Here is a 13,826-nt window from a genome sequence, read left to right as displayed (position 1 = left end):
GATGACAACCAAATTAATTGATTGATTATAAATCTCAAACATCAACCAAATCAATCAGTTTTCCAACACTTTCCTAGCAAACAAACACGTAATTACCAAGAAATAAGACAGAAAGACCACGCCTTTGAAAGGCTCAAGAGGCTTCGAGAGATAATTGGATCAGATTGTTGAGAAACACAAAATCAAACCACAGTCATCTTCCAGATCCGGCCGACCTAGACTCTTCTCGGAGAGGGAGTCCGGCGATATGAGACCCGTTGGGGGAGTTGGCGTGTTGGGTCGGCAATTCGACGTAAAGCAAAGCAGACGAGCGAAGAAGAGAGAGTTCACGAAGCGATGCAGACGAGCAAAGCGGAGGAACAAAGCAGGTCTTAGCTAGTCCCATGGTTGTTGGGGACTCTCGCTAAGAACCTACAATGAAGGCTTTAGTCTATGCCAATTCTACCTAATCTCATTAACATGAGTCTTGCGTGATACCAAACACTGAACTGGACTAATCCTTATATTAGACTAGAGTTAGTTCAGTCTAATCCAATAAAACTTAGTGAAACCAAACAAACGAACCATATAGGATAATATCTAATCCTAAGGAATATTCAAAGGTACTGCTAGATACACTAAAATTTACGTAATCACATTCATAATCTAATAAGATTGCAACAATATCAACCCTAATACATGTCTTTTGTTTTAAAAAAAAAACCACAATACATGTCTTAATAACAATTTAATGATTAATTACCATATATCATGTCCATCTTTTGACAGATACGAGACTAAGGTCATTTCTAATGGAGGGCTGGCCAGAGGATTCCGTCTCCAACTGAGGGCTAGAGAGCCAAAGGGCTCGTTTTAGCCCTGTCACAAAAAACCGTCTCCAACCGTGGGCCAAAGAGTCATAGGGCCAAACATAATTTATTACTTAAATTTAAAAACTACAACAACTTAAATTCAAATCCAACAACTTAAATTTAAAAATTACAACGATAACTGGCCCAAAAAACCAAAAAAATTAAAATTAAAATTTAATGAATGGTTTAGGTATTTATAAGAAAAAAAAATAGAATTTTTAAGAATTTAAAAAAAAAAAATTGGCCCAAAAAACCCAAAAAAAAAAAAAATTGAATACAACGGCTAGTTGACTAGCCATTGTATTCAAATTTTTTTTTTTAATCAATCCTGTCGGTTATAACCGACAGAAAAGCTATATTTTCTGGCCAGCCCCGGGCTAGCCCTCCAGCTCTCTAGCCCTCTCCGATTCCATGGGGCCCTCTCAGATTCCATAGCCCTCTGGCCTAGCCCTCGGTTGGAGATGGGTTTCGGACTATTTTCGGCCCTCTGGCCCTTTGAACCCTTCGGTTGGAGATGGCTTAGTGGTGTCCTTATCCAATTAATCATTTTTCTTTTGTTGAATCTTATTCCATTGATCTACAATTCAGATAATCTTCAAATAATACATAACTTAATTTAAACCAAAACAATCTCAACAGAAAATTCCAATTCAACACATTTAATTAGGTAATTATATAAAACAATATTAATTGTAATAAGGGATAGCGATTAAGATATTAAATAAATACATAAAGATGTTAAAAGATTTGAAATTCTGAGTCGGTGATATAGATTATAGACACGTTCTAGAGATGGAGGATAAGCGACGAAGGATACTAACGCACAGACTTGAAGATGGAGAGATCAAGTGCCAATTTGAAGATGGAAAGCTATAATTTGGGTTGGACACATCAACTTATTCAAATTTAGCCGAAATTAGAAAGAAAAAAATTTCAAAAGTTCTAAATCTGCAATGAGTTATGGTGAAATTTCCGTAATGGAATTGACCAATATCATTGATATTCATAAATTTATAATATCTAGCTGGTAAAGAATGAAGCTTGCATTTCACACCCGCTTTGCATATCAATTTTTTATTTCTCGAATATTTGGACATAAATATTGACAACTTCGTCCATATTTTAAATATTGGTCCACATCACATATATAGATAGCGTTCGTGTAGTAAAGTTTGTCTTATACCTCTATTACAACAGAAGTAAAATTTCAGAAACCCTCCTTCCTGTATAACATAACATATATAACTTAATCAGCTAAGAGACCAAACCAGCCGCATAACTTTTTTTCATAGGCATTTAATCAAACGCGTACTTTACGAACGCTAAGCAACTTCACGTCGTCAATGATGGGCCCGCACAGAGACCCAGAGTGGTCGGCGACCATGGTGTAAAACGTGCTGTAGAACATGATCCTCGTGCGCGGCCCCACAGCGGTGAAAATGAGCCTCGCGCGCTTGAACCCACCTTTGCCTTTGGACTGGTACGGCACCTTGAGGGTGTCTTTGCCGGCAAACGCCTCGACGACAAGGGAGCCTTCGCAGCTGTTGTTGGAGTCGCCGACGGAGAATGTGAGGGCGTAGAGCTTGCCGGGCTTGGTGAAGACGACTTGGGTCAGTGCGCTTTCTTTGCCGGCGACGAGCTCGATGGCTCTCCGACCTTCAGGGACGAAGAAGTGCTCGGAGTCGATGTACTTAACGGCCTTGAGAGACTCGATAATCCAGCCTGGGAGTGGGCTGTGGTCGTCTTCTATGCGGGGTGGGATTAGGGTTCCCCATGATGTGTTGGGCGACACATAGGGCCCTTCTTCAAAGTTTCCATTTTTCAACAAGTTGGCTGGAAAAATAATAATTGAACAAACATGATAAGTAACTTTTTCTGGTACAAAATGTGACAACATTAAACGTTTGTAGCATATGTATAGGTCATATTGTTATTATGTGTCATATATATCATATTCACGAACAATTTACTTGGGTTACAAGTTAATTCAATCTCAGAATGAAGATAAATCGATAATGTGGTTAGTAATGTATTAATATGGCTCAATAAAAAAATGTATTAATATAGCAGCAATAAAAAATTTCTTAAATTCGGTTATGATATTTAAAAAATAATAATTTAGTTCTGACAAGTTATGTTACCAAATTATCACTTGGACGATATACTTGATGCTTTGAATGATTCATATTAACAACTTTCTCGATTAGGTGAGAACAAGGATCTAAAAGGTGCTAGGCGCTAGACAATAGTTAGGCGGTGGACAGGGGGCATTGACACACCCTGATCGAAATCACGGCGTGATGGCCAGCATGCCTTGATTTCGGTCAGGGATTGTTCTCGCGTGGGTTCCCAAAAAAAAAACCGTAAGGGTGTGGTAAGGGCCCAAAGAGGACAATATTATGCTACGGTGGAGTCGAGCTTGGGAAGTGGTGGGGGCCTGGGCCGGGATGTGACAATTTGGTATCAAAGCCAATCCCTGGCCGAAAGTGTGTGGACGAGGACGTCGGACCCCTATGGGGGGTGGATTGTAACATCCCACATAGTCCAAGGGTGAGGATCTTGTAAGCCTTATATGTATATTCTCATCTCTACCTAGCACGAGGCCTTTTGGGAGCTCACTAGCTTCGGAGTTCATCGGAACTCCAAAGTTAACAATCCCACGATGGGTGACCCACTGGGAAGTTCTCGTGTGAGTTCCCAGAAACAAAACTGTGAGGGTGTGGTAGGGGCCCAAAGCGGACAATATCGTGCTACAGTGGAGTCGAGCCCGGGATGTGGGGGCCCGGGTCGGGATGTGACAGGCATAGGCAGTTTTTTAATTCTAATTAAATTTATTGTATAACATAAAGTAAACTTTAAAAATTACATAATTGTATTGGGATACATAATTGCAAAATAGATAACATATAGATTATAATGTATTATAACATATTGAAAACGTGGGAAGTTCACCCAAGTATTTAACAGGTCTCTTGTAATTTATTGAAAAATAAAATGCAAAATGAAAGTTATCTATTTTTTTGGTTAAGTGAGAGTCGCAACCTAAGCGGGTGTCTAGACAGGCCTAGGTGCCCTCTTTTAATTTTCAAACGCCTAAAAATGAATCGGGACGATGGTCAGCTACTTAACGCTTAGGTGGGGCCTATGCGGTATTAGGCGAGAATTTTTTGAATAGTGGGTGAGACCACGTGGATTCACTCATGTCATATATACTAACATATGGGCACACACAAAGTGTGTGAAAAAAAAATATTTTTGTTTTTGAAATAGAATGAGAGAGGAAGAGAGTGATAAAGAATGTGGGAGTGGGAAGTTTTTTTAATTTTTTAATTTTTTTTAATTAGAGATATATTAGGATTACATGTAGGTGATGCTTTGAAAAAAAAAGCAAAATTTGGTTGTGTAAAATTACATTTCTGCCCTATATTTCTTAATTCATGTTCTGTTTTAATTAGAGGGTTAAACTAGTAATTTCATAGGATTTTGGTTGACAATGAGTATTTTATTAATTAGTATAGATAAGAGAGTTGGAAAAAGAAAATTTGGGTTTTATGGCAAATTAATTAATTTGAAATGGGTTTTGTTTGTTGGCTAAAAATTTACGGTTTTTTTAATGCAAAATCTCAATAAACTCATCAATTACCAAGAGCCCCCAAAAAAAAAAAAAAAAAAAAAAAAAGACCACATCTTTTTACCTCTAGTACGTCTAGGAGGTTCCAAGAGCTTCAAAGCAACAGAATCAATAAGTGGGCCACAAGCAGGATCTTCCACCACCCCAGGGTTATGGATCACAAGCTCAACGTCATCAAAATCTGCATTAAAACCCCATGCATACGAATCCCATCCATTGCAGCTGTACATTGTCTGGATTGGTATTATTCCCCAGTCATTTTCTTCAAGGTTGGGATTAACGGACACGTTCAGCTTCGCCTCCTGCCCGCAAGTCCGAGCAGCGGTGAACGTGGTGGAGTAGAAGCCGCCTTTCGTGAGCTTCAACTTCTGCTTGATCAAGGCCTCGTTGCCGAGCTTCACTGCAAAGCCGCCCTCGGGGACTGCCAGCACCATGTCACCTTGTTTTTGACCTGATTTTATGTACTCGACGAAGCCTGAGATTTCCCAGTTGGGAATTGCATGAGGTTTCGTCACTACTGTGCCTTTGAGTTCTGATTGCTTTGGACCGTCCTCGAAGTTGCCGTTGGGTAATAAGCCTGCGAAATGAATAGGGTTAGTGTCATAACAGGTAAATTCATTCAACAGATCTTACGGTTGTGACTGCTGACTGGCATGACAATATTTGATTTATTCGCATATTGTCACACACCGCATGATTTAAAGGCAAAAAGTCTTAACAAAATTAAATTTAACGACTTTGAAGTAATATTGTTTGTACGACATTTATTGATATCAAGTAATTATCAGAAAATGACATATTTTATGAAATAATATGAAAAGAAAAGGAAGACCGAAAGTTAATAAGTTTTAATAGCATGCTAGATTGTACGTAGCCTTTGTTCCTAATATTAAATCATATCATTGGTGCCACGAGAGGATCACATGTTATGTGTCGACCGATCATGATATGATGAGAATTCAGTTAGACTCTGAGCCATATAGAAGGCCATTTTCATATTACTTTTTCTTTCAATTATATTTTGTGTTTTCAAATTAGAAAAAGAAATTACTAACTAATCTTACGTTTTGGTGTTATTTCTTAGCATTCATGTGACTTAATCTGAATGCTATTGCTCTATTAAAAACTTAGACGAAATTTATTATTCGCAAGACTAGACAAGTAAGAAATCAATGAAAACAACCTCTTCATTGAGTTAAAAGATGTTTGAACTCACTGTAAGAAGTTTTGTATACTAAAAATATAAGATAGTATACCATGTATTATAATATAAACTGAAAATGTGACTTTATCCCTTCAAACTCAATTTTGTTTACATAAAACCCACAATAATATATTTTTCTAACAAAAACCCAATGACTAGGCTCCACGTAAGCAAATTACCTAATCGAGATTGTGCGGCATATTTAATATTATTTGGATTCCCCAAATTACCCTCAGTTAATTCATTATAGCAGTTTATTTTGATATCAAAATTAAAATGGAAAGCTTTTTTAATTTTCTTGTAACGTGTGTAATGGCTTTGAAATTTTAGTTGACGTAGGAATAAAAATTCAAAACGTTTTGAATTCAACAATAAATTTTCATATTAATGTACCCTATTGCGATTTAATAATAACCATGCTTTTGTTTTCTTTAAAACAAAAGGGGCAAAAAATGATGTGTCTAGTATGTTTTGTTTTATTTTTCGAACATCAATGTACCTATTTTTTTTTTTTGTTTTGAAAAGATTAGTGTACTACTTAGTACTAACAGTTTTGGTCATTTTGAAAAATAATGCACCTGTTATTAAATTTTTGAATCTGGAAAATATAGATAAATTAATTTATGTAGGTAAATTAGTATAAGATTTCATACATGTTTATCATGGATCCTGAGCCTCTATTAGGTGGCATATTGTTAATATTTCTCATATAAAATATATTTATTATTTAAATTAGTGAATCTACAAAATATAGGTAAATTAGTATAATATTTCATACATGTTTGTCATGCATCCCGAGCCTCTATTAGTAGGCATATTATTGGTATTTCTCATATAAATATACTTATTAGGTAAATAATAAAATATATTTTATTATTTACATTAGTGAATCTACAAAATATAGGTAAATTAGGATAATACTTCATACATGTTTATCATGCATTCTGAGCCTCTATTAGTAGGCATATTATGGGTATTTCTCATATAAATACACTTATTAGGCATACTATTGATATTTCTTAGATAAATATACTTATTATTTAATCAACAAAATATAGGTAAATTTGTTGGTATAATATATTAACAGTATAGGAGCTTGTTGTGGCATGAGTTGTAAATATATTGTAATAATAGGTCACTTTTTTGCCTACATGTCAGTTTGTTTGAAAATTGGGTTTTATTTAGAGATTTAAATTTATATGGGTTTTTGTTTATGAAATGTAATTTGTCCGGGCTTATATCTAAGGAACTCTAATATAAATGAATGACATAACTTCAAAGGGTATATTTCACAATTTTCTAATAAACTGAAGAAATCTCTCATTTATTGCATAGGGACTTACAGGCACATGGAGATCACTTAAAAAACAAGACTTCAATATTTATGACAACCTACCTAGGAGCTGTATGAAAATATAAAATTGAAAGGCTACATATTAATATTGTTAGGTATTTGAGCATAGTGATCACAAAAAATAAAAAGAATCTATTTTTCAGCATGACCGAGTGACTTGAAATTGGTAAACCCAAGTACTAGGAATGGATTTCCCTGGGCAGAGTCATATATATACGTATAAGTTTCAAAGTACTCCTCATTAAAAATAACGAACCGCAAAAACACCTTCTTAAAACTATCTCATAACTCAGTTCAATTATCCGATCCGTCCATAAATAAAGAGATAAAAACAGCGTAAATGGCAGAGGAGAGCTTACCATCTGTGACAAATGATAAGGTGGCGTGGAAATTGGCTGCACATAGCAGAACCAGCAGCACTGAGAGTTTGTTATTCATCGTGGCTCTCAGAGTCTTTATCCGTGAGAGAGAAAAGGGTTGGAAGGGATTGAGTTGAGATCGCAGGGAGTGAGCAGCGGTTTATATACTGCTGGCCTCCATGAAAAGCCTCTGAGTTTGGAAGTATCTTTTGGCTACGCACCACGTTCCTCGAATTTTGCAAAACATGCGTATATTACAAAACTCTTGCTTAATTTGGGGTGGTCCATATCTAGAAAAACCCATTGCCCAGGCAAATTTTCACCGAAAAAACGCTACACCTGCAGACACTAACAAAATATTCTTAATTATCTCTATCTAATATTAATTATTTGTGATTGATTGGTTCAGATTAGGTTAAAAAGAATAAACTTGTATAGATTATATTTCGAGTTCAAAATTTTCTTATCTCCTTAGTACTTTAGATTAGTGTTGATCTGGTAATAGAAATAAAAATAAGTTCCAGCAGTTTTTCTTTTAAACCCCTTTCAAACATCTTATTTGAAAACATAGCCAAATTTTAATTTATTGTTGGAATAGTACACTATTATAGGGTTTAAAAGACACATAATAATTAAAATCTTCGAGGTGAAACAATAGATATTGGGCTGGCAATATTAATTCCATAAACTCGAAGAGTATAGAAATTTCTTGGTGTTTGTAAACATCTTACACGTTCTCTTAAATCTTAATTAAAAATGCTAATTATTTTATATGACTTACTAAAGTTTAAGAAAATGCTTAAATTTGGGATTTCAGGTACTATTTTCTGGGGGAGGTTATAAACTTATAGACAAGCCATTCAAAATAACTTTGAGTCTTAGCATGCAGAGCGCAGAGCCACATGGCTGCGCTGGAATACGATTAATATTCCAACATTTTGATAAATGAACTGATCGATGGACATCTTAACAGAAGGTGACGGCAACTGAAGGACTGATGGACTGATGGACTGATAAACACCTTCCTCAAGTGCAGGGATTCCATCACATTTGACGCCTTTTGACGAATTAAATGCTAGTTTGGTATTGCTGTATTTTGAAAAAAAACTGCTTCTGCTGTGTTGTGAGAATAATCAGCTGTGAAATAAAACAGCAGAGTGTTTGGTAAACTTTTTTGTAAAAGTGCTTTTGAAAAAAAAAAAAAAAAGTAGTATTATAATGTTTGGTAAACTTTTATGTAAAACAGATGTGAAAAAAACCAGTTTTTCAAAGCTGGGTTTTGCAGCTTCTTGTTTTTAGCTTTTTTTCACTCAAAACTGTGAAAAAAAGCTGAAGCTGAATGTTTACCAAACACAAAAATAGCTCCCAGTTTTTTTTTGTGCCAGTTTTTTTCAGAATCATTTCCGTACCAAACTAGGCCTAACTGTTAAAGAAGGAGGTGGATTGTCTGCCCTCTCATTTTCATACTCTTTTCATGTCTTCCTATTTGTGTGATCATGGTTAAACCATGTGAACATTTTATATTCCTATTACTTTTTGTTTTATTATTTCTATAAAAAAATTAATATAAAATATTGGCGTGACTTAATCGTGACCACACATCAGAGGAGGGCATGAAGAGAGTATGGAAATAGGAGGGCAGACAATCCATCTCTGTTAGAGAATGCTAAGGATACACCAACTCATGGACTCTTCATGACACAATGTTTAATAATATTAGCATTGAAATTGATATTAAATTGTGAAGTGACAAAGAGTACACGGAGAGTCCCACTTTAAGAGAGTCTTCTTAGCATTTCACTTAGCTATTAAGTGTCGGTGTCACTAAAAAAAAAAAAAAGTTTTAATGAAAAGGGCCTAGCACTATTCATTTTTAATCAAAATGACATTTTGTGTATGAAAAGTCCACAATGAGTCAAACTCTTTTCTTTATTTACTCTTATGTCATTATTTCATTATTGTAGCGCGGTCCACAATGATGTTGATATTTCTGTCTGGAAATACATTATTTTACATGATGCTATTCAATTTATGCTAATTTGATGCTAGCTCTTCATGCTTTCATCATGTTGTCAATGTTATGCAGCTCTTCTTCTGTCAAATTATTCCAGTACTGTTCATCGCCTTCTACTAGCTCTGCATCTCTTTCTCTATTTTCTTTAACCTTGTAGTACATGTCTATTGTTTCTCCTTTGAAAATTTGAGGCTTCAAGTATGGCTGATGACTGATTTTTGTCTTACTGTAAATATGCAATTCTTCTTCTTCTTCTGCCACTAATATCATATCATACCTAAAATCTTCAAACTTATCTAAGGCTAACATTTGGATTCCTCGAAATTTTAGAATATTTTTGTATGAAGAAGACTACCTATGTGGGGAAATAGATGATATTCTAAAAGACTTTTCATTACTCATGGTTATATGTTTAACTTTCTCCTTATGCATATGTTCATACCAATCTGGAGGACTACTAATAAAATTTATGCAAATTTGTTTCCATTGTTCTAGATAATCTTCTGCTACTTTTATAAGTTTTTAAGGAAATGATTATAGTTGGGAAATATGATCAATGAATATTTTATCAAGATAGCCAAACTCTAATAGTAAGGCTAGGGTAACTTCTACCACATTATGCTTTTTCTGATGCTCATAACTAAAATGCCATGATTTATAATCTCTTATGTTAATCCTGGCCACAACTATGTTAACATTTGGTTTACAAATATAATTCTCTGTATTATCATAAAGACATGATGGATACATCTTTGTAATAATATGCATCCCTGATTTTGGATCAAAGATGGACTGATACAAAGTACATTGTAATTATAACTCTTTCACGGATTGTAATGCTCTGCTCATTATCTCATTTTGCATATCAAGTGGCATTATTCTTAATTTTGCTTTTGAAATTTCTTCTAATAGGATATTATCTATTATTAAGTCTGAAGATATGTTCCTAAGAAAACTTTCATATCTTTCTTGATTTTCTTTATCACTTAGATGCTGATGCTGCTCATTATTTTGATGGTGCGGCATTTCAATGTCTTATTTTAAGAGCTCAATCTTAATCTCTTCTATGGACTCATTAACCTCTTGTTCTATGGGTTCAATAACTTCTTTTTCTTTATTCTTATGCTGATCAGTTTCCAAACCTATTTTCAATTTTCTTTTCAAAGTGTCACTTGCCTTTTGCTGCATTATAAGTAACTGGAGTTTTTGGTTCATTTTGGTAAACTTACTAAGTAATGACTCATAGTCTCTAGAAATGACTTGGAGGTTGTGTTCAAGAGAATGAACATGATGCTGGCTTTGATGGAAATTAAAATTGAAACTATCAAACTCTTGTTCTAAGGTTTTAATTAATTTTTCATGACCTAACCTCATGTTTGGCTGTTTGATTTGGATATTCCAAAAATTGTCTAAGAGAACCTGTTACCTATCAGAAAATCCTGATATTCTTGGCCTATATCTTAAAGTTGGATTTCTGATTCCTTCAACAATATTACCATTAAAGTTGAAAGTGGGTACTGGTGGTGATGCTGATCTGCTTATGCTATTTTGGAATCTAATAAATGGTAGAGGTCCATGATACATCATTATGCTATTGAAAGGCGCTCTTCTGCATTGTGGTCTTGTGCCATTTGAAGATGATGGTCCACGATATTCCATTCTTGTTCAACGAATTAATCTTGATAAGATATCAGCTAATGTATTCTCACTACCTTTTATATGTTCAAAAAATAGTTTAAAACCATTTCCTGTAATTGAATCAATAAAATTAATCCATCTTCGGGCTGTCTGTTTATTAGCGTGTATTTTTTATAATGAGAAATTATATTTTGACAATCTGTTCTAATAGTAAATACTTCATTATGTAAAAATAAAGATAATGCTTCAAGTGAGTTAATTATTCCTAAAATTTCTAAATCTGTTGATAGCAATCTTAATTGTACATTACTAAATTGTCCTGATGAATATCTATAAACTTGTTCGTCAGATTTTGGTGACTCCTTATGCTTTTTCTGGTACAATATATCTGCCCATCCTAATGATGAAGCATCTGTTTTAATTATTTTGCAACTATCATCTAATGGTAATGTTAATGGCTTAAGTTGAGTAATTTATTCCTTTATATTTTGAACTAGTTTAATATCTTTACTATTAAAATACTTTTGTCCTGTTTTGCTAGTTTTACTATGTAATATTACTATTTTTCTTCCTAAATTAGGGATAAAATTTCTTGCATAATTTAATAATCCTAAAAATGCTTGCAACTATTTTTTATCTTCTAACTTATTTGAAAATTCTAATACGTTTTTAGCTATATGATCTTGTAATTGTATTGTACCTGACTTTATATGCATTCTTAAAAATTCCATATCTTGTTTTTCGAATACTATTTTATTTTTGCTAATCATAATTCCATTATTGATAAATTCTTGTAAAACTATCTCTAAATACTTACTATGTTCATTTCTATTTTTACTATGTACTATAATATCATCCATATAAACACTATAAAAATTATCATATTTATTGAAAATTTGGTCCATTTTTCTTTGAATGATCGATGGAGCATTTTTAAGTCCAAAAGGCATAACAAGCTACTCAAAATGTCCTTATGGACAAGTAAAAGTTGTCAACTCAATTAATTCTTCTGCTAATTGTATTTGTCAAAATCCTGATTTATAATCAAATTTCCTAAAATATTTACTCTCTTGAATTTTATTTATAAGCTCATCATTATTTGATAGCTTATAACTATCTTCATATGTATTATCATTTAATTTATTGTAATTATAAACTATTCTAGCATTATCTTTCTTTAATTCTGAATGTTTTCTCACAATAAATGTTGTTGATCTATGTCTAGATTTAGAGGGTCTAATTACTTTTAAATTTAACAACTCTTTTATTTGCTACTCAAATTCTTGTTTATCTATTAAACTACAAGACATATCAGCTGCCTTTATGGTTAAATCTGAATTAATTATATCTAATTTTGATAATATTTTTTTTTTATTCCAATGTAATTATGGGTCTTCTCCTATAATTCTAGTTTGTTCTGCTAATTTTTGGTCTATTACAATTAGATAGACCTATATGAGGTTTTTCTTTTTCTAAAATAGAATATTCATGTTCAAATATCTTTTCATCAAACTCTTCTATATTATTATGCTTTTCATTTTCTTTTGAGTTTTCTAAATAATAATTATCTTGGCCACTAGACTCTTCTATACTTATACTTTTGTATGCTTTTACAGTACTACTTTAATAAGTTATTGTAATGCTTATTTTGAAAAATGTTATGTTAGGATTCATAAATAAAAAACCTTACAAACATTTCAAAAAATTTAAACCTAAAATGAATGGGTATGATCCTACTGGTGAAACAAATGTTAATGATAAATTAAATTGTTGTTTTTCTACTTTAATAGACTCATTATTAATGCAATGTGTTAAATAAACTAGTCTCCCATCAAACTGTGTTATTCTCACTGATTTTGCTAATTTTTATCTATATTTTTCTGGTACTAACTCTTCTCTTATTACACTCGTTGTGCTTCCTGTATCTATCATAGCCGTTGTTTGTATCTTATATTTTTTTGCTAATTCTATTTCACAATTTATGGTAACTAAAGAACTATTTTTTGGCTTTTCTATACTATGAACAGTGTTTCCTAATATTTTAGTACTTTCTTGTGATTCTGCTAAATTAACTTCTAATAACCCATTACTATAACATTTTTCACATAATATTGAATATGTATTATTGTATTTATTGGCAACTAACTTGCTACACTTATAACATTTTTCTAGCCAACCTAAATTTATATATTTTTACTCTTCTTCATGTTGCTATCTATGAATGTACACATATATTCTTTTGAATCATTATTTGAACTACTTGAATCTTCTGAATCTGAATCTATCGTATTTATACTTTATATACTATAAATACTCTCATTATCACTTTAATCATCTAAACTATATATTGACTGTATATCTTCATCCTCTTCTAACTTAAACAACTCTATTAAATGTACTTTTACTCTTAACTGTTTAGCTAATTTTGGACATTTAAGTCTAATGTGTCCAACTTCTTCACATAAATACCATTTACAACTACTCTTATCTTTTGGTGCTTTATATTTTCTAATCCAATGTCTACCACTTCTTTTCTTAAATTGTTTGGAAATATATTTTTTCTTCCTATATGTTCTTGAAGGTCTTATGCTAAAATTCTTATGTTGTTTGTATGGTTTATATGACCTATATTTCTTTTTATATATTTCCTTATACTTATTTTTCTTATGACAACCATAATATTGTGGTAAATCTATATTTTTACAACTCATATAAAATTGCTTCCTAATTTGTTTCTTAACTTTTATTTGACTACACTCTTGTCTAAGTATATCA

General features: G+C 32.9%; 1 protein-coding gene across 1 annotated transcript; it reads right to left on the bottom strand.

Annotated features, from left to right (window-relative positions):
- Nucleotides 1-1,916: 1,916 nt before the first annotated feature.
- Nucleotides 1,917-7,569, bottom strand: LOC125477181. The gene is made up of 3 exons (XM_048584145.1): nt 7,400-7,569; nt 4,547-5,059; nt 1,917-2,684 (listed from the first exon to the last, which is right to left on the bottom strand). Exons 1-3 carry the CDS (start codon nt 7,476-7,478, stop codon nt 2,152-2,154), a joined length of 1,125 nt encoding a protein of 374 aa, XP_048440102.1. The 5' UTR covers nt 7,479-7,569; the 3' UTR covers nt 1,917-2,151.
- Between the last annotated feature and the right edge of the window lie 6,257 nt (nt 7,570-13,826).

This window comes from the organism of the source record quoted next, unplaced genomic scaffold, assembly GCF_019419815.1.
Source record: "Pyrus x bretschneideri cultivar Hongxiangsu unplaced genomic scaffold, Pyrus_bretschneideri_v1 Contig20, whole genome shotgun sequence".
Classification (NCBI taxonomy): domain Eukaryota; kingdom Viridiplantae; phylum Streptophyta; class Magnoliopsida; order Rosales; family Rosaceae; genus Pyrus; species Pyrus x bretschneideri.
This window is presented reverse-complemented; position numbering and strand designations above follow the sequence as displayed.